General features: G+C 43.2%; 1 protein-coding gene across 5 annotated transcripts in view; it reads left to right on the top strand.

Annotated features, from left to right (window-relative positions):
• SP4 (Sp4 transcription factor) overlaps positions 1–26359 on the top strand; it is a 41537-nt gene extending 15178 nt beyond the window's left edge. For 4 of the 5 annotated variants that reach the window (XM_083189119.1, XM_083189117.1, XM_083189118.1 and 1 more), the window contains exons 4-6: positions 6876–7104; positions 20703–20902; positions 22371–26359. In XM_083189119.1, coding sequence (XP_083045245.1) covers positions 6876–7104; positions 20703–20902; positions 22371–22618 — 677 coding nt within the window. In that variant the 3' untranslated portion in view covers positions 22619–26359. The remainder of the gene's footprint in view (positions 1–6875; positions 7105–20702; positions 20903–22370) is intronic. The other variant, XR_014475066.1, reaches the window with a different exon arrangement.
• Positions 26360–26927: the final 568 nt, after the last annotated feature.

The following is a 26927-nucleotide window of genomic DNA, read 5'->3' as shown; positions in this document are numbered from 1 at the left end:
AGGTGATAAAAAAGAGCGCCTATGAATCCCTCTTTGAAACATACTGCTATGTTGTAGCTTGATGGGTAGAATGGCTAATGCCTTCAGAGGTTGCTACATTTTGGTATTCTCACAGCTCCTATAGAAGTCTAATAAGCATTGCAAATTGCACTTGCAGTGAATACTAGTGGTACTGCAGAAGCTGGCTCAGGGGGTGTGGATTATTAGGTCGACAGCATCTATTGGTTGACATGCAATATGTCAACATGGTTTAGGTTGACTTTTACATATAGCTTGCCTATGGCGTTTGGCTTGCCAGCTCTCCACAGCACGCCTAGTCATGCTACAGTGCTATAAGTCAGCTTGGCGAATGGTGTTACCAGATGAGTGCAATACCAGTGATCATCCACCAGATGTTGCTTTTTAAAATCGCTACTGCGCATTTGTTAGATGTCTAATGCGCAGCTGCTAATTTATAGCGAAGAATCCACATTGCGCCTTCGTGAAGTGTCCATTGAAATGTACTGTAGCAGAATTTTTTCTCAGAAAAATGAAATACATATGTGCATCTCATTACGCTATTTACAGTATAACGGGCTATGGGGTTAAGTGAATACTATATACAGTAGGTTAACTGAGAATATGGTGCTTGAGTACCATACCCAGCAAATGGCACGCCAAGATGGGTTGAGGCGGTGCGAAAGATAATCTACTGTATGAAGCAAGCAACCGTATAGGTTCTACATGTGTAAGGACACTGCTGTCCATGCATCTCATTACGCTCCAATATTTATAACAGATTATGGGGACAAGACAGCAAATATACCATACAGTACATTATCTGAGAATGTGGCACGCATTCATGTGAGACGCTCGTGCGTCCTATTCCCTGCACATGGTGTGCCGGGACGAGTCGCTACAGCGCCAAAGATAACCACAGATTCATTCTGTAGGTTACAGACTGAAGCACTGAGGGGGTTAACAAAACGGCTACTTGGTGTCAGCCAGGGCTTCATGGGAGCCCACAGCTATGGAACTAGCAACAATATAGGTTCTACTTGTGTAAGGGCACTGCTATCCGTGCGATTCGTTACACTACACTGGTTGAACACAGATTTATGCTATAGCAGGAATGTCATACAGTATGAGCAGGCCAGATAAGAGCACAGAGGGGGTTCACAAAATGGCTACCTAGTGTCAGGTAGGGCTTCATGGGAGCCCACAACTATGGAGCTAGCAACAGTATAGTTTCCACATGTGTGCGGGCACTGCTGTCCGTGCATCTCATTACGCTACGTACACTGGTTCCTGCTGTGTGAAGTACAGTATGTACAGTTCTGTCACAATTGTACAGTACACTACTGTACTTATAGTACTTCAGTACAGTACTTGTGAAATTTTATGCAACAGTGCACTGAACGACTTACAGTACTGTACAGTAGGCCATTTCTACAGTACAGTATGCCTCTAATACACATTTCCTGTTGGAAATGTGCAGTAAGGTCTGCTTATTTTTACTACTTTTATTGATTTGTTCTACAGTAAGACCTCATTGTATGACAGCCATTTTATAGAATATCACAAAAACCCACTAACAATGATTTTGGGTACTGTATGTACTGTACATACAGTACCATATAGTACTGACTAAGTACTGTAGGGCAAATTACAGTATGTTCTTTCCTACAGTACTGTATAGCGCATGCAAAATGATCACATGTGATATACTGGATTGTACTGTATCGCATGTGCACCTACCGCCCCACACCTTAGAGACCGGCTCGATGGGGGGTTGCTAATGTAATGTATGAGTTCCTTTTAAAAAGCTTGCTGGTACACAGGATGTGTTCTCTACTGCAGGGTGGACTACTGTAGATGTGCAACATTAAGAACTACAGTACATTACTTTGCACAGACACTTCACTGTAGCAGTCATACAGCACCAAGCATACTGTCCATACAGTATATATTCCTTGGTACTCTATAACCCTGGCTGTGGTCATGGCTGCCATCAAAAATTGTTGCGCCCGCTAATGACAAAAAGGCAGGGTCCCTCTTGTCAAAAGCCCTGGTATGTCTGGTGAGACCTCCCATGTCCGCAGCACTGGCCACACTACTCAACCTCCACAGGTACTGTATATTAAGTCCAGTGAAATGATTACAAATGATACTTGATAGGCTCCAGTCCTGCCCCCCTTTCTTTCGGGTCAAGCAGTCCCCCTCTGATGGCTGCCCTGGCTGCAGTAAATGTAGGAGAGACAGTACATTGCAATACAAATTTTAAAAGGGAGACTGTTGCAGGATCCTGGAAGGTAGTAAATATTTGTGGAGATAAATTACCCTCTACTGCATGCAGTAAGCACTCCGTACAATTGTGCAAAGTTCTAAAATTCTTTTATTGCATAAAATAATTAGAAACAATGTACATTATTAAAATAAAAAATGTTAGCACAATTGTAGACCGATGTATCTGTTGGCCTTGCTTTGTGTATTGCGTTGTGGCCCCAGCCCACCGCATACTGAGTATACAGTACTGCATTGTCCCCATTCATTCTGTTATTCCATCTTTGCAGTACAGCAACTCTGCCATCCAGTGATGCTGCCCATGTCACAGAATCAGCCCAACTCTATAAGGAGGGATTATGACTCCACTCAACAATACAGTACTGTACCACACCTCCATTAGGGCTGCTTCCATCAATATCATGGCAGGTTTTCTATCCCAGTAAGTGGGTGTGCATTGTACAGTATAGCTACTGTACAGTACATTTTGACAGCTATAAAAGTGTGATACTTTACACAGCAACCTTAGTAAAAGTGGATGCACTGTACTGTACAGTGTTTTACTGTGCTATAGAAATACTGTAAGTTGTGTCTTACTGAGCATGATGTACAGTACAGTAATTAAGAATGAAGTCCTTGTGTACTGTTGATGATAAGGTTGTAATCTGAGCTGAGTGTCCTAGTTGTATAGTCCGTTTATGTACAGTACTCTGTGTAATGACAAAAGGGCAGCAATGGGTAACCAAGGCCAAAGGGGTGCTGGACGCAGTCCCGACAGTCATTTACCCGACGTCAGGATCCCGACTGTCAAAACGCAGACAGACAGGTGCCCGACGGCCACCCGCTATTTTCCCTCATGGGGGTCCATAGAGGGAGAATAGAATAGGTAGTGAGCCACCGTGCCCGCAGCTTGGCGAGAGCAGCGAGCCCACAAGGGGCTTTGTTGCACTCACCATGCTGTCTGAGTCTGGGCAGTCGGGATCCTGACTTAAAGCTAATGACTGTCGGGATCCCGACTGTCAGAACCCTATACCACACCCAGAGCAAAGCATTCATGGACATGTTTCAAATGAATACAGTTATTTATTTTAAAAGTTTTAAAAATTGTACAGTCAAATCTTTATTACAACATCGGAAATTCGTACACTATTACTTAACATACTGTATGAAAAATATACTCTATTACCGATTACAGAACTTTACACGTAAATACAGTTGGACGGTATACAGTAGTGTTTAATACTGTAGATTACACAATAGTCAGAAATACAATTATACAGTAACAACATTTTAATTATGCATAGATTTGAATTTATTTATTCATAACACCCTGCATACAGTATAGTACTACATATCGATGGCTTGACCATTTCTTTCAACTATAACAGGCAATACTTTATACAGATGATTTATATAGTTTTACAGTTTTACGGTGTCAGCACATCTTCCCAAAATTTGCCGATCCCATCCAACAGCTGCTGTTTTGTTGGCTTCGCAACATTCCTGATGTATCGCTTCAATGTTCTATATTGAATATGGCACTCTCTCAACATATTTTGACTGAGTCCTCCTAGAGCCAAACCGGTCCTCAAGATCTACCCACGGTCCACGTTTTCCAAATCACTTAGCTGGTGCACAGCTGCAGTCATTACTAATTGTCACATTTTCAAACCTGCTGCATCATTCCTACTATAGATCCACAGGTTACCTGAAACACATGAACTGTTGGTAGATCTTGAGGACAGGTATGGCCACCCCTGAGCTAGAGGTATTGAGCAAAACGATAGCAAGCACCAGTGACACTTGGGTCTTTTTTTCCGGGCTTGGGTTCACTAGTCCTCATTATAATGCAGGTAAATAGGTGTTGAAGTTCCACTGGGGGTAGTTCGATGGACCTTATGGAATATCCCAATGTGCAATGTCCTTTGGTGATGAAACTGGTGCAAAATGCTGGATGACAGGGAATCCGCAAGGTGAGGAGGCCAGTTGAAAGTGCTGCTGTGTGTAGCTCCCAGTACGACCGACGCGTTTTGTTGACTTAAGCTTTTTCAACCTTGAAAAAGCTGGGATCAGAATTATTTATGGTATATCCCTCCAAATATTTGAGAGGTGAGCGCTTGTTCCCTTAAAGCGGCAATCCACTACTGCTTGGTAAACAGAATAGCTGTGTTTCCCCATGCATAAATCACAAATTGTATACAATGTATATACACGAAGGACAGTGTGAGTCATAGTGCTACCCAGGACCAGATATAGGGTGTGTTCATTATGTGCACCTCTAAGTAATTTTAAATTAACATTATCCATCTTTGGTTTGATCATGTTTCTTGTTGTGCCAATACATACAATATAATCCTATCATCTCTACAAAGGTGTGTTTTCAGGGTGAGGATCTTGGGACCACACGGGGGATACTCCACTTGCAGTGCTTACAGTAACAAGGGGGTACCCTGCATAGTGTTCATCTAAGAGACCGCCCTCTTTTTCTATCTTTCTGGTATAAAATATAGTCGCTGCACTCTCTCACTCCTCGTCCTATACTGAAAGGCAAGACGAGTGAGCAGAGAGAATTTATATTACCATCTAAATTCATGCACAATACAAGCCAGAATCGGCTATATGACCTATGATTAAATCATTATATTCAATGAGACCGCAAGGCACTGATGGGTTATCGGCAATAAGGAAATATGATGGTCTTTTTATATTCATAACTTGTTTGGCGCAATTATTTGCCTCATACTTTGCAGGCTACTTGTTAATTGTCAAGGCACATTATCCTCTCAGGGGCATTTACAGTCTATATTTTAAAGACATTCAATTTTTAATTGTATTTAAACATGGGAGTCTGAAGGAATAAGCGCGCACCCCACCTGAGTTTCTTTTTCTTTTGTTCAAATGTTGTCACTGTTTGCATATCAAAAAATATTCGATAAGAATATATTCAGGCGCTTGGACAAGAGGTGTATCTCTAAAGTGGCAGCTGCTCAATAGAGAGGGGGTAGTCAGTCCCCACCAAGACAAAAAAAGAAACAACCAATCACGCTGAAAGCCGAGCCCGAAGTGTCCCCTCACGGGCTTCACAGGTATCCGCGTCCCCTCGCGGGGCTCGCCACGGTGGTTCACTTTATAAAATCAACTCCACACCGACGTGGATAGTGAGGGTATGAAAAGGTTGTAGGACGCGTATCGCCGCCCTTCGGGTTCATGTTTATACTTGGGGGGTGGCATGGGGGTGCATTTAAGCATTGTAAGCACCCATTAGGGTGCTTATACAATTTAATATCGAATATGCGGTAAAATCTCATCGCGTCGCATGCCATCGGGTGTATGGCATGCAATGCGATTAAAAAATCAGGCGACTAATTATCAGGGCGCCATGCTAGTACACAAGTACCCTTAAATCCTTTGCAGACCCATTGGACCTTGCTCTCCCCTTTTTCCCTCAACTTCCAAGTAAATTTGAAAAACCCGCTGCCCAGTGGTTTCCTGGTAGCTCAATTCCTTCTGGCCACCAGCATATGCAAATGCCAAGCCTCAATCCAGGGACTCCGGCCCCCACCTCCAGCGCTTGCTGACAGCTCCGTGTCCATAGTGACGAAAACTGCAGCTATTGGCGAAATGTGTGATAAAATCAATGGAACGAACCACAGTGAGGTGAAAAAGGCACTCTCTCGCCTCAGGATAATAATGAGGGGGAAATGGGGGGATTTGCGGATGATAGACTCATTGGGGCCTTTATGGAGTAAAGTCACAGGTAAGTGCACATTACCAGATGGTGTATTGTGTCTCCATTAGATTGTATTCCAGCTCCTGATTAACTGTCCTCACTGTTGATGTGGAGTAGTGAAGAGCTGCTGGAGGTGGGAGACCCGCAGAAATAGCTGGTATTCTCACACGTCATAAACTGGGACGTGTTTAGGTGGTCACGAAGTGCCAGTTGGATCCGCCAATAGCTGCAGTTTTCCTCACTATGGACACGGAGCTGTCAGCAACCGCTGGAGGTGGGGGCCGGAGTCCCTGGATCGAGGCATGGCATTTGCATATGCTGGTGGCGAGAAGGAATTGAGCCACCAGGAAACCACTGGGCTGCGGGTTTTTCAAATTTCCGGGGAAGTTGAGGGAAAAAGGGGAGAGCAAGGTCCAATGGGTCCGCAAAGGATTAAAGTTCACAGTGAAAGTCCTGGGCGTGAGTGGGGGGCACCTGAAGTTGATTTTATCACACAATTATTTTACATTTATTATATCTTTTTTTATTTTTCATACATTGTACATTGTATATTGTGTGTTATTTTATATACAGTAAAGTCTATATTATTCAACTGTTGTGGTATTATTGTAGTGGCGCTACTTACACGCTTTCAGCGTGATTGGTTGTTTCTGCTTCACTGTTTGCATATGCCCATTCCCGATAATAATGCCCATTATTGTTTGTTGGGTTATATCTTGTTCCTGTGAAGAACTTGGTAGCAAGCACATTGGGCAGATAAATCATATGTACATCTTTTCACAGCTAAACTACTGTTCTGTCTAGTAGTGATTGCATTTTGTTTGATCATGGTCAGTTGTGTTCTGTATTTTCTATTTAAACCTCAAATTGTTCTGTTTTGTAGGTCAGCAACAAGGAGCAGATGGAGTCAAGGTTCAGCAAGCTACTATAGCACCTGTGACTGTTGCAATGGGAAGCCTTGCTAATGCCACCATTGGTGCTGTCAGCCCTGACCAAATCACACAAGTGCAGCTACAGCAATCCCAGCCTTCATCTGATCAAGAGGTGCAGACTGGAAAGCGATTGCGAAGAGTTGCATGTTCTTGCCCCAACTGCAGGGAAGGAGAAGGAAGGTATGTTACGTTGGTTTCTTCTAGGTGCACTTCCAATGCGACTAAAAAAAGAAAAAAAATTCTAGATTCATAGGCAAAATATCTGGTTATCTTTTTTTTGTAAAATTGTACGCCAAAACTCAATACATCCTACCAGGTTTTCAGGATGTCCTGGCTTTGAGTATAGTTTTAATTAGTACCTTAGTCAATTTAATTTAATGATCTGTACTCAAGCATGCCTTGCAGCCCAGGTTTGGGAGTCGCTGCCTTAAGTGAAAAGTAGGCAACACAACCTCTCCAGGACCCAAATATTTAAATGATTACATTTCTGTACAATTGCTGTTTCCATGACATCCATGGTGAAGTGTAGAGGTACGAGAAGCATATAAGGTTATCCCACTTCCTGGATCTCTCTTCCTGTCTAGCCACAGGAAGTCCCTGGTTCTGATTTTTTTCTTGGTTTCTACTTGATGTTGGGATTACCTGGAGGTGGATACGCTTTCCAGATCAAGGAACAGTTGGCTGATACAGGACAGGGCCAAGGCCTGCTAATGTTTCTCTGAGGATCCGGGTGGAAAATTGATTTTTTGGGGGGAGAAATCTTGTATTCCTTTGCAATGCCAGCTAACAGCAACCATAAAATGTCACACCAAGGGTGTATGGTTTTTTATCAAAATCACCATGGGCAGAAATCATTTTCAGCCAAAAGCAGATAGCATTTCTTTTGGAACAGTCCTAAAGCAGACCCTTTTTTTTTCATGTCTAAGTTAGAATTGGCCTAGTCTCATTTTATTATGTCCTGTGTTTTTTTCTTTTTTTGTTTCTGGTCTTGGTTCTGTATCTGATTTTCCGAAATGAACTAAGTGCTAAAGTTAAAAATAGATCCTACTCTGCCTGTGGATTATTCACAAGCTGTTTGTGGCAATAAGCACAGCAGGTCCAACCTCCAATATGCCAAGGTTTATTTCACAATGGGTGAAAGAGAAACTATTTCTTGGAGAAAAAAGACTTTCCGTTGTTAGAACGTTGTACAGGGAGCTCCACAAATAGATACACAGTGACGGTGTCCCTGCAGAGAATGTGTGCAAAGTAATAGGACAACATTTTTGTGTTTAAACATTTTATTTACATGTCCATTTGCTATAAAAGAAGCTTAGCAATAAGGTTTGAATAACCCCAAATGTCTGCTAATTTCCTTAAAGGCCCATACACACTGAGCGACTTTGAGCTGAAAGTCGCTCAAAGCAGGAGGTTTGAGCGGCTTTCAGCTGAAAGCCACCCAGTGTGTATGGCCCGGCGGTGAGCGCTGCTGAGCGCTTTCAGGACGGTTTTTGCAACGCCGCCCCCCCCCCCCCCCCCCTCTGTCAGCGCCGGGCAGGGGAAATGCCACTCAGTGTGTATGCACTGAGTGGCTTTCCCCACAGCGATGAACGCCATCATCGCTGGGCATAGTCGCCCAGTGTGTATGGACCTTAAGACCTTCTATTGCACATTATTATTATGGTTGTTATGTAAGGAGTGTTATTTTCTGGTCATGTGCCAAAGACAATGCTGATGATGAGTCAGAAGTCACCAGAAATGAAGAAGTCTAGCCTTGTCTGAATAATCATCAGTATCTGTTGCCTTTGCTGTATTTCTGTATTTTCTTGCTAGATGTTTGAGATCTCCCAATAATTTTCAAGACAAGATAGTTTGGGTCATTCCACAGCCTAATCTCTAGTTCCTGTACAATGGCTTGTTTTGGCAATCTGAAATCTCCAGATGCTTCAGTTGTCTTCACTGGCTTTTCCTGCATTTGCTTGTATGGTTTTCTCATTTAGCTTAGCCTGTTTCTCCTTACACGTGCCTCGGACAATTATACTATATCAAAGGTTAATCTTTCCGATGGCTAGCAAGAAATAATTTTTTACAAATGCGTCACCCGTGTCTCTGTTTGCTATATGGAAAATGTCAGCAATGACCACAGACTTTGGTGGTGAAGTCGGAGAGAATGTCTCTTCCACCCAGATTATTTGTATAAGTAGCACTGTCATGTGGGTCGCTGTACTTATGTCAACCAACTCTTTTTGCAGGTTCTTAGTAGGTTTAACCTTGAATACCTGACAGATTTACAAGCAGATCTTCCATATCTTGACTTGACTTTTTGAGATCTGCATACCTTGTTGCTCAGGCCATGTTGCCATATTTCTTTGGCAGTTCATCCAATGCCTTAATCCTTTGTTAATCTACTAATAAACTGCATGTCGTTTAGAAGGTGTCAGAAGCCAAGCGATTACTTTCCGGCTGGACTGTCCAACAAATATAGGACAGTGTTCTGACTGAACCCTGATTGTTTTAACTGGTTTTATTTTACATATAAATAGAAGTACAAATAAGGATGGGTATGACAAGTAAGGATGGGGGCTTGGCCAAGGTTTATTAGTTTGCAAAATGTACTATTTACAGTACTGATTCATTAGTCATGGGAGCAGCAGTAACGGAAATGGTCCCAAATGGAATGTATGGATTATGATCCAAAATGTGCCCCTTACCTTTCCCCACTGCAATCTAATTAACACATAATGGGCCACAACCAATATCCACCAGTCTGCGGTCCAGACGATTAACCCTTTGCAGCCCAAAGGTTTTTTTGCAATTCAAACAGTCTGGTTTAAATTAATTATAATTTTTTGAATCAAAAAATGGTCTACATTGAATGTTGAACGATGTTAATGTTCTTATTTGAAAGTGGCTCACCATTGGATCTGCTATTAGAGTTAGGGCAGTTGAGCCTGACTAGACGTTGAACCTGAAAGGGTTAATGACTTCTACATAGCAATATCAAACTAAGCCTATCTTAGTGCAGATTTTCTGGAATAAAGACCATTTTACCAGCAACTTGCCACCACTAGTTATGCACATTTTTCTTGACACACCAAGTACACAGGAAAACTGTAGTGTTGGACTACCATGGTAACCACACCTTTCCCAGAATGGGATTGCCCCAAGGTTTGTCAGCCACTAACCCAACAGGCTTCCTCTTCTGTCACGGTGATGTGCCTTCTGTGAGCGGAGGAGGACAAACAATGGAGGGATGCTACTGTGTCTGCTGTGATGGTACCCTAATGGACAGAGAAGGAGTAACGAAACCAAATATACATGGATTCTTCCAGTTGTCATATGCAGCCTTTAATGGTGGGGCAGTGGCTTGGAGCTGTGAATACAATTGCATGCACTGAAGTCTTTGATAGAAGTTGAGCAACATTTTGCAAAGCTCCTGAATGTCATACTGTATCTTGTTGAGTAACAAATTCAGGCTGGTCTTTAATACAAATTGAGGAGCAAGCTGCTGTTCAGAAAAGGGACCTAAGAATAAAGTGCCTAGCACTCGGTATACAGTTTTGTAGTCACTGGCTACCAGTAGATATCCCTCTTTAAATCAAATTTACAGTCCAGACCATCAATAAATCATACTCTGGCTTCAGTGCTGACAGCAGTACCCCACTTGTTTCTATATTCTCAGGTAGAGAGCAAAAGGCAGGATGATAATTGACTTCCCAAATAAATAGCCTGATTTGTCTGAACAGACAGTAGCACCGCCAGTGGCGTAACTATGAATTGGGGGGCGCCCCCCGCCGCACCCCCCGCCCGCAGCCTTACCTGTCTTGATGGTCCCGTCCAGGCTCCCTTGCTGGCTTCATTCTTCTGCTAGTGAGACGGACCAACACAAAATGTCCGCCCCCATACAGCAGACAGTTTCAGAGAACTCGAATAAGGATTATACAGCGCTGGGTTTGTACTGAATAGAGTCTAATACAATTTGACCATATATAAACATTTATTAAACATGATTTAAAACATTAAAAAATAGACATTTTTAGAGAATTCTCTATATCACCAATGGGAATTGGGTAATGGGCAAAAATGGGGAGATATTGCTCCAGTGGGTGGAAAGAAAGATCAGTTCAGATGCACCTGTGATGGCAGAATATTTACCAAGTGATGTTTCGGCAGTCTCTCTCCTGTATATTGTAAAGGAGAAAAGGTGAAGTCCCGGCAGAATCTCCAGCGAGTAGCGGATCCAGATTCACTCAGAAAGACCACAAGGAGTTTTCTTCGGGTTTTAGACAACCCAGGTGTGTCTTTGTATTGAAGAAATGCTGAGATTGTGGATTCCTTGGATTATTTGGCTGGTCCGGGTGGATAAATAAAGTGCAAATGCAGACTTGGATCGGTAAAGTGCAGGTGCAGGTGACACTGGTAGCAGCTCAACGCGTTTCGACGTGTTGGCACGTCTTCTTCAGGAGCTACTCGCTGGAGATTCTGCCGGGACTTCACCTTTTCTCCTTTACAATATACAGGAGAGAGACTGCCGAAACATCACTTGGTAAATATTCTGCCATCACAGGTGCATCTGAACTGATCTTTCTTTCCACCCACTGGAGCAATATCTCCCCATTTTTGCCCATTACCCAATTCCCATTGGTGATATAGAGAATTCTCTAAAAATGTCTATTTTTTAATGTTTTAAATCATGTTTAATAAATGTTTATATATGGTCAAATTGTATTAGACTCTATTCAGTACAAACCCAGCGCTGTATAATCCTTATTCGTTTTCTTTGTTTATACAGGGAGCTTTACACACTCCCATATACAGCTGCTTTAACTACACTTGTGGTCCATATCTCTTTGTATTTAGTTTCAGAGAACTGTCTGCTATATGAGGCGGACATTTTATTGTGGTCCGTCTCACTAGCAGAAGAATGAAGCCAGCAAGGGAGCCGGGACGGGACCAGTGAAGTCAGGTAAGGCTGCGGGCGGCGGATTGGCGGACAAGAGGGGGCTAACTATAGCACCACAGCCCCCCGGCGCCCACACATGCACAGCGCCCCCCCCCCCCCCCCCCCCCGCGGCCACTGCGGTGCTATAGTTATGCCTCTGAGCACCGCCTTATACACTGATGCATTGGTTCCCTAACTGCCATGGGTTGGTGGTCCAGGAGCAAATCAGATTATTTACAGTCCCTTTGATAGAAAAACCAGAGAATTTATAAAAGTCTTGGAATCACTGTTTTGTCCTTTTCTTCTCCAACTTTCTCTGGCATGTGCCAGACATGGTCGAATTTTGATTTACGTGTGATAGATAATCACAAGGGCTATTCAGTTATCCTTAAAGCAAGGAGCAAGGAGGTATCATTTGCCGCAACAGCGTTAATGCATGAATCCGTGATCTTTTCCTAGATTCCCAAAGTTAATGCACCTTTAACCCCTGTTAACATCCAAATAACATATTAAGATAACATGCGCTAACAAGTGTAGTTGCTAATTGAATAGCCTCGGTGTTAGTCTGAGGCTACCACCCGTTTTCATCAACAGTATTTTGCCGCAGGTACTGTAATTGAGTTTTCCCATAATCCTCTGTCTTCATTGAGGTCACTGAAGCTATAATATTTGCTATGTCTTAACAAATGACACTGTTCTAATGGAGATATTTACTAAGCAACCAATAAGAATCTACCTCTTATTTATGTAGCACCTTCTAGAAGATAATAGTTAGTAGCTGATTGGTTGTCCGTAGCAACATCCCATGTGAAATAAAACTCCCATTTTAGTTCATTTCCCCCTAAGTCTCAGGAAATCTGTACCTCAGGCATTTCCAAACTCGATCCTCAAAGCATCGTAACATTCCCGGTTTAAAGAGATCTATGCTTGAGTGAAAATGGATACCTTGAAGACCAAGACACTGCTGTAGCTCCTTGCAACAAGAACAAAACATTGGTTCTCAGGACCTAAAACAGTGCACATTTTCTAGGCTCCTTATAGGATCATCAGTTCAAGAATTAGCTCCACATATGGATCTTTTAAAATGTGTCAGTGAGTAATGAATACACCTTTGAACCTGCTGAGTGACCTGGAAAATGTGACACATTTGGGGTCCTGAGGACCCAAACCTTTCAATGCAACCAATGTTCCCGTATTATGCTGACCATATGCTCTCAAAGTCAGGCCTCAGGGCCTGTTTTGCAGGTCCTCTCTCAGTCAAGTGACCTATAGTGTTCATTCTAGCACCTGCCATCTTTGAAAACCCATGCAGTTCCTCTTCCCTGCCTGGGGTGTCGCTGTCTGCTGTGGTGCTTTTAGTACAGTGTGGTCTGTATATCAGCACTTATATGCAAACCAGACCTGTGCTAGAAACACCACAACAGACAGCCACACCCCAGGCAGGAAACAGGAACTGCATGGGTTTTCAAAGATGGTGGGTGCTAGAATGAACACTGACATAATTAGCTCCACCTGTGAATCTTTTAAAAGGTGTCAGTAATGAGTGCACCTGTCAGGTGACCTGGAAAATGTGAACTGTGTGAGGTTTGAGTTTGAGAACCACTGCACTAGATCAACTTTCATCCAACCAACTAGTTGGTTGGATGGAATAAAAATCTGGTACTTGATGGGAGCGAATCTGGAAACCCACAAAAATTGTCGCTCAGACAAGGTCCTGTAGTTGAATCTGTTTGATTTAAACAATTTCACTGAATGTGTTTGTCGACGTTCTAAGATTTGTGAGTAAATTGCTGATTGTTTGCTCCCATACAGTACCAGATTTTTAGTCCAACCAACTAATTGGATGAAAGTTTGTCTAGACCATAAGGGCCCTTCTGAGCGATATATTTTACAATCTCGTCTAGGGTGTACAAAAATATCATTAACGATGTGCACTCCTACGCCATACCTGCCAACCGTCCCAATATTGCCGGGACAGTCCCGATTATCAGGGCCTGTCCCGGCGACCCGCAGTGTCCCGCGGGTGGGGGAGGTTGCCGCAGGAGATAATCACTGTTTATACCTCCCGCGGCAACCTCCCCCGCCCGCGGTGCACTGCGGGCTGTAATCACTGTGCCTCCTGCCTGGGCTGAGCCTGTGCAGTGAGCACATAGCTGCCCGCTCACTGATCGCCACTCCGTGGGGCACGGAGATGTAGCGCACATGTGTGTACCACAGACCACACACATGGGACACACTGGCGACTGCAGAGTAGTAGGCTGCTCGCCCCCTAGTAGCTATGTAGCTGCTACTAGAGGGCAAACATCCTCCGGCAGCCAATAGTCGGGCATGCGCACAGCGTCTATCCCCTGCATCCAGAGGGGCTGGGGGCTTGGCAAGAGGCTCACAGAGCCTCAGGGCCCTGCCCCCACAGCGTAAAACAGGGGCGTGGCCTCGGGGGGCGACGCGATTATAGGCCCCTCCCCGGCAAACCACGCCCCCTAATTTCGGGGCTCCTCCGATGACCTGAAAGTTGAGAGGTATGCTACTCATTATTAATGACCTGCTCCTCATCCTGCATATATAGATGAGGAAGGACCAGCCTGGCCTCCACGCCCCTGTCGCTCCTCTGTGTATGCACTTGCCCATGCTGTGATTCTGCCTCCACCAATATCCGTTTTGACAGGGATCTCATAGTGTGTATGGGGCTTATAGAGTATAAAACAGGCTGCTCTATATACACTGCACCAAACATGTAAATGTTAAAATATTCGTACACTATAAAAGAAAAAAAAAATAACAAATGAATCCATTGCTCTATTAATACTTTTTAGCTTGTAAGGATCAACTTTCTCCATTACAATTAGACAGCTACATTCAGAAACATAAACTATAAAATATATTTCCGTGCTGATTATGGAAAGACTAACCAAGCATGTAATTACTGGCTGGGTAATGACATATGGGGAAATAGCTGCATAGAGGTGTATGACATCGCTTCATACTGGGAATTATGTGGACATTCTTTTGTACTGTGGTATAGAAGATTACATGATATAGGTTGAAAGAGGGACCATTCAGTGCAGGATTAATGAATAAATGTGAAACTGTTCTAGTGGAAGGTATATGAGAAGAGAAAGGATTGCTGTATTGTAAACATTGCAGACATAGCCGCCCACTAACAGGTTCTGTGCCTGTGTGGCTATAAACTCCCCATCGGGTATCCCCCAGGTCCACACTTTACAATTCACCATAACTTTAACTTAAACCTTAACAACTAAACTTATCTAATAAAAAAGACACGGACACAAGTGCTGGCGGCACCAAAGAACGGTCACTATAGGAAAGTGGGGTTAAAAATGTCTACCATACACACCATTGCTGGTGCTCACTCTCCCCGGTCATCCACTCGTGCTAGTGGTGACCATCCCCCGGGCAGAAGCATGGCCGATGACCATAGATGTCAGGGGAGAGCGACACCCCACTATCTACACACACACATCAAGATCTTACAAGGTTCTTTACCGCCGCCGAAGAGAGAAGAATAGGGAAGGGTGGGTGGGGCTTTTCCGGACAGAGGAAGCTTCACATGTAGCATGTGACTTTTCTTACACTGTCTAACCCTCCCACTACTCTGATAGGCCTTGTGCCCATCCTGATTTACATATCACATGACCTTCCAAGTGTAACCTGGGGAACCCATCAGTGGTTTATGCTCCCTCACTGCTTATTCAGCATTCGTGATTCTTCTGCATTAGACAGGCACATTCGTGGCAGTATGGCCTCCATTATTATTGTGGGTAATGGATAGATGTTTTGCTACCTCAGTTACTATTCTTGGTTTAGAAATCAATGATCTGTGGGTGTGGGCTCAAAATCCTATTTCCATCTCCAGGCTTTGGTTTGCCCTGGGGCAACTAGATTTCTGCTAATATGGAGATGTAAATTTTGAAGAACACTTGATCAAATAGTACAGTGAGATGGAGAGGTTTTGTGTTTGTGGGCATTCTTTGCTTTGCGGACGGAGGAATTTTTTGTGGTGTTCCTAGCTTCCAACGGTCATTATACAGTCATTATGAATACTGGTGATACCCCATGCTTTGTATAGTGCCCCTGCTGTCTTACAATACTCTGTCTAAATGTGACATTTATAATCTTATTACATCTTTCTTATGGGCCCCACACACAGCGCGATATTTTCTGAGCGATTTTAACAAATCGCTCAGAAAATGCCTGAAACCGCATGTAAATCGCTGTGTATAGCCCACACAGCGATTTTACATGCGCGCCCCCGCCATTCTGAATCTGTTCAAGATTCAGAACGGACCCGCCGGACATTTCAGAGCAGTCGCTCGGAAAGCTGCTGCTTATCTCCCACATGGGTGGCCTCGGGCAGATGAGCAGGGCTTTTCTGAGCGACTGAAGATGCCGAACGCCGCCATCAAGCCCGCCGACGCCACCCATGAGCCTCAAGGGGATCTAGTCTCTGCCCAGCCTGGCACTGGCAGTCGGACCTTGATGCCTCCTGCGCAGCTACTTTCACCCTAACGCTACAGGGCAGCAGCCAATCACACTGTGTCTCTGACATGCAGCAGCACCGCCCTCTCCCAGAGTCAGGCTGCTATTGGCTGCCTGATTGAGGGAGCCACCGCCCAGCAAATCCAAGATCTCGCGTTGGAAGCAGCTGGGGGGTTATCCATGGTACAGTACTGTCAGGCAGTCTGTGCTGGGACATGTAGTCCCCCTCCGTTATACACACTGCATGCTTGTAGATGGTTCACTCTATATACACTGGGGGTAATTGTACCTGCAGGGAAGCTGCTGTGGGTTGTTATTATTAGTAACATGGTTGCTAGGGGTGACAGCACCTTTCTTCCAGTATCCCTTGCTGTATACAGTATATTAATTCTTTATAAACCTTTAGTAATGGTCTCTGGAGTCTTTCTACACTGCTATAATGCTGCTCAGTCTGCCTCCTCACTTACCATGAAGATATACTGACGCAGGTATCCAGACCTTAAGTCGACAGGGGACAGTCAATAAGTCGACCACTACTAGTCAACATGGTAAAATGGTTGACCTAATCACCTCAGTGTATGGTCGACGAGTTCTTCCTGATTTTTGTGATGAAGTGCAGTTTTTTTCGTCACTTTCTGTGACCATTGTGACAGATTTAAAATATACCATGCTGAATTTCCCATTCTGAATCTCTGACATAAATCTCTCTGTGTGTGGCTCATTATCTGAGAGAGTGAAATCTCTCATGCTGAATCTCCCATTATGAATCTCTAACACAAATCTCAGCGTATGTAGGGCCCTTTAGTGTTCTTTCTAGCACCCTGCTACTTGTAAAATCCTTGTAGTTCCTCTTTCCTGCCTGGGGTGTCGCTGTCTGCTGTACTTGTCTGGTTTGTATCTCAATGTTGAGATACAAACCAGACTGTTCTAGAAATACCATAGCAGAGAGTGACACCCCCAGGCAGGAAGGAGGAAATGCAAGGATGTTTCAAGGAGCAGGATGCTAGAATGAAGACTAATACTGGCCTGCTACTAAGCCAGGGGTTCCCAAACTTTTTTTAATCACAGCACCCTGAAGCATCACAATTATTGTGTGGCACCCCTAGGCTAAGGGCTTCTCATTGAGAAAGTTAAGGCCCATCCACACTAGTAGACTTTCATTTCAAATACTTTGCCAAAATCTCTGATAGATACAGATGGGGCATGACTCATCTTTGCAGGGGATGGAGATGGCGACGCCAGCCACCATCCCCCGCCAGCCGCCATCTGTATAGCGAGAAGGGGACGCGCGCGCATCCCGCATCCAGCGCTTCCCCCGGGTCACCGCCGGCTTGTCGGCGGTCACCCGGGGTCGCCGCCGCCTGCCCGCACCCCCCCTAACCCTGTCCGTCTCCCTGAAGCGGAGACGGAAAGGGTTCCCGTCGCCCCGCCGATGGAGATTGAGACGCACGCGCGTCTGTCAGATGGCGAGCCGGGCTGCTGGCGGATCGCCAGCGGTGACGTTCTGGCAATTCACCAGCAAAGAAGAGCCTGGCCCCATCTGTATATCTGTCACCAAAGTAGTGTATACACACTGGACTATTTTCCTCAAAGAGCGAGAGATTTTCAGGAGCCGAAAGGCTTTGCTGAAAATCTTTCATATACAAGGCTATTTACATAATGGGCGGGGTTTGAATTCCAATGGTGGGAGCAGTGGCCATTTTATTCAGTGCATTTCTGTTCTTGGTGCCTGATTCAGAACTGATTGCTGGCAAAATCCCGCCCGTGTGCACGGCAAACATTTCATTTGTAGCCTTGCACGTAGGGAGAAATTAATTCACTTTTGCCAGCAATGTATACATTACGCCATAACAAAATATACATTGGGGGGGCAGTGGGGGTGGTAACCTATACATTGCTGGCCTGCGAAAAGTTTAAGGCATGGCTTTGTGGGAAAGGGGACTAAGCACACCATCATGTCCATTACACATTATACCACATACTATAACGCACATTACACAATATGCCACACACCATTGGGTGATGGGCAGTGGGTGATAGTAATGGATAGCGGGTGACCGCAGTGTAAGGGTGGTGGATGAGGGTGACAGATAGTGGGTGACAACAGCGTGAGGGTGATGGGCAGTGGGTGATAGTGATGGATAGTGGGTGACGGCAGCATAAGGGCGACATCAGTGTGAGGGTGACGAGCAGTGAGTGATAGTAATGGATAGTGGGTGACAGCAGCATAAGGGTGGTGGATGAGGGTGACGGGCAGTGGGTGACAGCAGCGTGAGGGTGATGGGCAGTGGGTGATGGTGATGGATTGTGGGTGACGGCAGCGTAAGGGTGGCTGGTGATGGATAGTGTACTGGCTGGGGGGGCACATGCCATCCTGCCCCCTGACACAGTCCGCTACTGGAACTTGGGCCCCTAGGATTATGGGGCCCTAGGGCAACTGCCCATCAAGCCCTTGCATTAAGACGTCCCTGAATATATGCTGTGCCAGCAATGTATATATTACTAGCTAATACGTAATCATTGGTGCCCAGTGGTACCAATAATATATACATTTCTGGTCTGTGCCAGCAATGTATATATTACTGGCTTATTAATAACATTGGTGCCCAGTGGTGCCAGTAATATATACATTGCTGGCATGTGCCATCAATGTATATATTACTGCATTATAAACATTATTGGTGGCCAGTGGTGCCATCAATATATGCATTGCTGGCATGTGCCAGCAATGTATATATTAATGGCTTGTTAATAACATTAGTGCCCAGTGGTGCCAGTAATATATACATTGCTGGCTTGTGCCAGCAATGTATATATTACTGCCTTTAACATTGGTGGTCAGCGGCTGCATGTGTATACACACTCTGTGGAGCAGGGAGGATGTGGCCAGTGAGCTGGGGGCGGGGCGTTCTGCTGGGGGGTGCTCCGCCGTGCTGTGTAGCCGGGAGGAGGGTGGAGAGGAAGCTGTGCTGCGTGCATGTCTGCAGCCTGTGAGCCAGACAGCGCGGGAGCGAGGAGGGGTGAGTATGAGCAGGGGGAGGGAGCGGGCGGTCATCTGGGCTGATGATCTTTCAGCCCGGCTGCCATACACATTTAGCGATGATGGCTAAAAAAAACAGCCATCAGCTAGATGTGCTGGTAAAACCAGCAGACTGCCCACCTCGCTAGCGATGATGTGGGAGCGCGCACCATCGCAAGTCGGGAATCTCTGGCCCATACACACTAGGCGATTTTCAGCTGAAAATCGGTCAAAACACCCGTTGAAAATCGTCACGTGTGTATGGGCCTTTAGAAACAAATATTAAGTTAAATAAATTGTGTTTATAATTATATCCCATCCTTAGGATCAGTTATGTGGTAATGGACAGGATTCATTTCTGTTTGTGCACAATTTGACTATTACATTGGACATAAATAACGTGAATTGGTCCTGGACCATCAACCCAGGGCACCCCTGCAAGACCTCCAAGGCACCCCAGGGTGCCACGGCACACAGGCGGTTATTTTGGTTCACTCTTTCTGACAAAATCCTTCTTAGATGGACAAAACCATGTGCACTGCAGGTGGGGCAGATGTTACTTATGCAGAGAGAATTATATTTCGGTGGGGTTTTACTTCAAAGTGAGATCTATATTGCAGTGTAAACATAAAGTATTTTCCCTGCACAGAATCAAAATAACTCACCCAAATCTAATTCTCTTTGCACATGTTACATCTGCCCCACCTGCAGTGCACATGGTTTTGTCCATCTAAGAAGGATTTTGTCAGAAAGAGTGAACCAAAATAACCCCCACAGTTTGGGAACCACTGTACTAAGCATTGAAAAGCTTCCCATAGCACATCATAGGAACACTGTAGTTCTCCTGTTCCAATTCTTATGATTCAAGGAACAAAATCCTACTAACCAGCCAATGCTCCTAACAAGATACTCTAATAGTATATAAAGTACATGCTGCCAGGAGGATCCTTGATTATTTAGATCCTATGTATGATCACTGAAAATGAAAATAGTGCTAGTACGCTCTGTGTGTGTGTGTGTGTGTGTGTGTGTGTGTGTGTGTGTGTGTGTGTGTGTGTGTGTGTGTGTGTGTCCCTATACTAGGATATGCAGTAAGAAAGACTTTTTAAAGTTTGTGGTCAATTATTGTACTATTAAGTATTCTGTTTCCCTAGGGACCAGAGATGAAGTTACCAGGATTATTACTATTTGTCTTATAATGTATGTCTCAACCACACTGCATGACTAATTAACAGCCGATTTTATTGTAAAAAATACAGCTCTTGAGGCAGAATTGCCCACCAAAGCATTATCTTTGCACATATTAGTCTCTATTAACAGCCTCTGAATTTGTTTTATTAGAGGTAGCAGTGAACCTGGGAAAAAGAAGCAGCATATCTGTCATATTGAAGGTTGTGGCAAAGTCTACGGGAAGACTTCCCATCTCCGAGCACATCTTCGCTGGCACACAGGAGAGAGGCCTTTTGTGTGCAACTGGATATTTTGTGGCAAGAGGTTTACCAGGAGTGATGAGCTTCAGAGACACAGAAGAACTCACACAGGTTTGATGGCTGTATACACTTTCTTATAATGTTCTAGTAGCAGAAGGTTGCTGAGTTAGGTGTCTACAGCATAGTTGCCTACCCTCCCGACTCTTTCTCCCGGTCCCCCGGAAGGTCCCGGGATCCTCCCAGTTTTTCAGCCTTCTTGCCGAAAAGTTGGACTGCGCATGCGCAAAGTGCCAGGTGGCAGGTGTCAGCAGCGCCCGGCGTCGCTGTCCTCTTAGATGACAGCCGCCGCAGAGACCCGCAGACACAAGCAGCAGGGAGAGGAGAGTGGGAGCGGCTGGAGCGGCAGCGGTGTACCGCTAGCAAATTAATTACGATAGTCACGCCCACGGATCCGCCCCCTTTGGTGTCATGTCTGCCGGGCCCGCCCCCTACTTGATTCAGCTGGCTGCCCTCTCCCGGAGAGGGCAGCTGAAAAGTCGGCAACCCTGGTCTACAGGTGTTCCACTGCCTCTTTTGACCCTTTCATAGTATGTGTATGGGACAATTGGAAGAAGCCGTTCTAGATAATATAGGAAATTCCACAGGATCTTTTGCAACTACTGTAGGAAAGGTCTTAATAAATATTTTATTCTAACATGAGGCTCTGTAATGTATAAATATTTTATACGTGTGTAAAAACACACACCAGCATTATGGGCTAGGGATGCGAAATCACGGATTGGGATCGGTGGGATTTCGGCCATTTTTGGACAGGATTTCAATCTTGGGATTGGAGCCTCCAATTACCGGAATTCAGGATTGAAATGCAAATGCCCATTTCATCCCTTTCTGCCAGGCGGTGCACATCACGAGCAGCGCTTGGCTCAGGCACTGCCCGGGAAACATGCTGTGCGGCTGCTGTAAGGTCACGCTGCTCAGCTATGCATTGGCCTGCCGCCACATGTACCGGCTCCCACCCTGCCCTCTTCCTTGTGTGTGTGTGTGTTCCTTGCATCTGCTTGACATCACCAACTGCCGCATCTGCCTGCTCGCTGAAGGACTGCTTCAACAAAATATCCAGCTCGGCATCAGGAGGCCAATCCCAGGATTTTTTTATGATTTCAAAAATGACCTGGGATTTGCCTCCCTATTACAGACCCTTCATTTACCATGCTGTGGACATGCAAAATACATCAGATTGTCATACATATAATCCAGGGGCGAACTAGAGTGAGCACGTGAGAAGATCCTGTAATATATACCGTTGTTTGTATATGTGAACAAAATATTTCCAAATCAATGGTTTTGGTGAACCGGAAAACCCAGTTGTAGCACTGTTTGGATTCGATTATTATTGATTTATGAAATTCAACCCCATGAGTTGGGTGTCTGTCCTCCCAAACTGCGGAGGTACCTAACAAAGGACATCAACAAATTTGCTACTTGTGGAGAAGTAAAGAAAGTGTTAGAAAAAAGTATTGAATAGTTTACAGCCTGCTTCAATTGCTTATATTTCTATTAATATTTGTTTTCTTTATAGGTGAGAAAAGATTTGAGTGTCCGGAATGTTCAAAGAGGTTTATGAGGAGCGACCATCTCTCAAAGCACGTGAAAACTCACCAAAATAAGAAGGGAGGTGGAACAGCCCTGGCAATTGTAACATCAGGAGACCTTGACGCTTCAGTCACTGGGGTCCTTGGTTCACCAAGAATTGTTACAGTTGCAGCCATTTCTCAAGATTCAAACCCAGCTACCCCAAACGTTTCCACAAACATAGATGAATTCTGAAAGGTGTCCTCGCAGGGACCTATTTAGCTGCACTTAAATATATGTAATTAACAGAATTGTGACCTGGTCTGTAAAATGCCTTTTGGAGGAAATAATGTTTTGTTTTTCTTGTTTTTTTTTTATTAACTATTCCGATAAAAAGGGATGAAGCTGTGAACATTATCCATTTTTCTAATATTAAGCAGTATGAACAGAAACCTGAAAATTTTACCTGTATCGTGTATTCTACATTTTGTAAAAACCCTCTAAATTTTAATCCTTTTTTTTTCTCATTCCTCTCCCTCCCTTTAAAGACCGATGTAATCATATAGTTCTAAGAAAAAAATAGCGATAGACTCAGGTCCACCAATATATAAAAAGGCCATACAATCAGTTTGTATTTACAGTAGCAAAAGAGTCTGCCATTAACTTTACAAGGAAGTTCTTTTTGTATGAAGACTTGTTATTTAAATGTAAAAAAATTGGAAAATCTTATTTATATAGATTAAATGTTAACATTATGCAAGTTGCATATAGTTTCTCGCCACCTGAGACATTGAATCTGCTATATGCCTCGTTATTTCTTATAGATGTAACATTTTGTAGATATCCATTAATCATCCGGAACTAACTTGATGTATAAACTGCTGCAGCCAATTATTTCCACATTCCATTCTATATACATATATACATCGTTTTTTTGTTTTGTTTTTTTATCTGCCACCTTTTGGCGTGGACCGCAACGCTATGTAGAATTTCTAAGAAGCAAAAAGGGGACAACGTAAGGTTGCGTTTTGATTGGAAGAATGTACTTTTCGTAGTTGTATGCTTTCACCGCATAAGTTGAATTGAAAAAAAAAATTTAACATTTATTTTCAAAACCAGAATATTTCAAATTTTAATAAGCACAACAAACATGTAAATGTGAACATTTCTCTCCCCAACCGTTACCCTTAGTATTTACATTTTAGCAGGTTAATATAGCGAGTTATGGTCTTTTTTTTTTTTTTTTTTAAGTATTGTTAAGACTATAGGTAAGGATATCTATTAATTGCAAAGCTGAAATCAGTCCATATATTTTTTTCCCCCCCATAAATAAACCTCTTCGACAGATGATTTCTCGGAACGAGAGCTGATGCCACTTCTGACACAGAGTGAGTGTGCGTATATGTGTGTTCAAATGCATATCTATATATACAAATTTATATATACACATGCATATTATTCTTTTAATCACTGCAATGTTCCGCAAACTTAAGTACCGTATACTCTATATGGCATAGGTGATGCTTTTGGCTGTAGTTCATTACACACTATTTATTTTCATTAAGTTGAAATCCAATCTTTGTTAGTGAGAGTTCCTGTATTGTATTTATTATGGAGCATTGTATACCCAGTTATTAATATTATTTAGTTACCTATTAGCTGGAGATGTAGGTAATTCTGTACATACACATGTGCACCAGCCCATTCATGTTTAGTTACATTGTAATTTTTTTTTTTTCCTTTTGAGCACTTACTATAGATTGTTATTTTAAGAAATAGCGGAGCTGTTTGATACAGTAGTTTAGCTAGGTGTGTGTATTCATGCACAGTGGTTCTTTCATAATGTTCATTGCTAGCTTTTATATTTTGCGTAATAAGATGTGGTGTTCTGTCCAAGAAAATAAACCTGTGTTGTGAAACCTAATATAAATATAATATATATATTTGTTGCTAAATCTGAAATGAATAATTGTTGTTTAGTAAAGTAACGAGAACACATGTCCCATATACCTATCCTATTTAATACACCTCTTTTCAGGCAGCCATTCTGAGAGCTGAAACTCTATATTTATAAGAATGCAATAGATCGGATCACTGGATACTGTGCCAGAGTCCCCAAAATTTACTAGTGGCTAAACATGCCTTAGTAAGCTAATAAACAGATAGGCAGCATTCCCAGGCATATTTAGTACAGATTCCAAAAGGGCTACTAGGAGTGTAGGTGAGGAGAATGCTTACAGGCAGGGCCATAACTAAGGATGTGCGAGAAATGCCACCACACAGAAAGCAGGGCTTCCCCACAGCCATTGCTTTCTCGCTAGAGGGAGCCTGAATTGGTACCCTGCAGTCATTATTGCTGCATAAGTGCAACCTGTAGCAGGTACTCTGCAGGAAGTGCTGCACTTACAGGTGCGGGTGGCCCCGCCCCCCTATGTGACTTCATAATGTCATGCCATTAGGAGGCGGGCCAATGCATGCCCTATTACGGCTATGCTTATAGGCAGTACATAAAGCCAGAAGTGTTCAACTCATTTAACCCTTTGAATGCCAACATCTGAGATGTGCTAAAAAACCAAAAGATTTGATTTCCTATATAAGGTAAACCAGGGGTCCTCAAACTATTTTGCTCTGGGACCCCATCAGACAATAAAAATAATTACGGGACCCCAGAAAGTTACTGAAGAAGATCACATAACATGTGTAGTCATCAGAGAGCACCTGCATGGCAGCATTGTGGAGGCATAAAATGATGGGAGGAGTCTAATATAAACAATTCAACAGAATTTTGAATATTTGCAACCCCATACTGAGAAGGTCGGGACCCACTTGGGGGTCAGGACCCACAGTTTGAGAACCTCTGAGGTAAACATTACAGGTCATTGTGATGAATAGAAATGTTTGCTTGACAATTTTCACACTGATTTTGACAAAATCTCAGCTAAAAATACCAGCGTCACTCACATTTGTTATATAAATTCAAATAAAACTTGTGTAAAAAAAAAAATATGATGTTTCCCATATAAGGTACACGTTACAGATCATTACGATTAAATAAAAAACGTGCTTGCCAATTTTGACACCTATTTTGCCAGATTCACTTGGCACACAAAGGGTTAATAAGAAATATTATAGCTTGAGTTACCAGCTGGTATAAATGAGAGAACTGAAAGCCAAAATGATGAATAAGCAAATGTAACTGAATGGATTATAAAGGCGGTACAGTTCTAGAAAATGTCTTCATTTCTGACATTATTAAACCCAGGCAAACCATTAGGAAAATGTGGTTTAAACTGCCGTAGTTTAAATTGCTGTCATAACTCATGAGTCATGTGTGTGCAGAAGTCTGATTGTCATTTCACTGTCCACCCATATGCCACTTTTACAAAAACAAGCCTGTGTATTTAGATTTATCATGCTTTAGAATGTCAGTGTTCGATTTTTTTTATTTTTATTTTCTTTGTTCTTCATGGTATTTGTTTGAGAAGTAGACACGTGGACGTGCTGCAGATTGCTTTAGAAGTTTTCAATTATTTATCACTTTTTCTGATGTAGAATGAGAGTTAATCTGTCAGATGTGAGAAAGCATGCTAGGTCCAACTTTTCAATTTTAAGGCACTTTTTATTGCAAAAATATTTCTATTTGATGCTTTCTGTGCATGTCGAAGGGTGAGCACTTATATTAATATATATTGCTCTCTAAAAAATATATATATATATATATATGTTAATATATTGATATGCACTAGATATTTAATTGGACACCATTTTGGAAAATTACAATTAAATAACAGTTTTGAAACAGATGTTGGTTTTTTTTAGAACCTATTGTACATTTTTGAGAGGGTAAATAATTAAGAGGAAGGCAAAACAATAAAGATTTCCCTGTATATTTTGCCAGCATAGCCTCTATGTCATTTTTACAGTGCTGATTTGTATAAACTTTTGTTCTTTACTGTGGATTTGGAAATAAAATTATGTGAAACTTGTTGTCCAAAATTTAGTGTTTCTTTTTCAAATGTTTTTTTTCTTTAGGATTCTTGGATTCTAAAGGTAGCATTTAATCACCAAGAAAACAATAGTATGTAGGACAGTTGTTCGTAATGATACAAATGTTGAAGGTGGGGGGTGTGGTCATCATATTGAAGAAAAAGCTCATTTAAGATTTCGAGGATGGTGGCAGGAGGTGGGCATAACCCAGTTAGTGTCTGGATGATATGGAGATTTTAGGGTTGTATTCATGTCAGTGTAGGGCAGTGATTTTCAACCTTTTTCAACTTTCGGCACCAAAAGTTATTTTAAAATTGCTAAGGCACACCATCGGCCACCCTCGGGGAAATACAAGTTGAGTATCCCTTATCCGAAATCCTCGGGACCACGAGCATTCCGAATAAGGGATTTTTACGGTTTTTGGAATATGTATATATTTTTTTACATACTTACCTGTCCCCTGGTGGGTCCCCGATGGACCCTCGGCATCCATGGAGTCCTCCGGTGTCCACGACAGGCATACAGCTTCATCTCCAGTGGTCCCAGGAGTGCATTGAGCGAGTTCCCAGGCACGCCG

This window comes from Crinia signifera, chromosome 5 (genome assembly GCF_055691185.1).
Source record: "Crinia signifera chromosome 5, ASM5569118v1, whole genome shotgun sequence".
Taxonomy (NCBI): Eukaryota; Metazoa; Chordata; class Amphibia; order Anura; family Myobatrachidae; genus Crinia; species Crinia signifera.
Note: the sequence above shows the minus strand (reverse complement) of the source record. Positions and strands in the feature narration are given on the sequence as shown.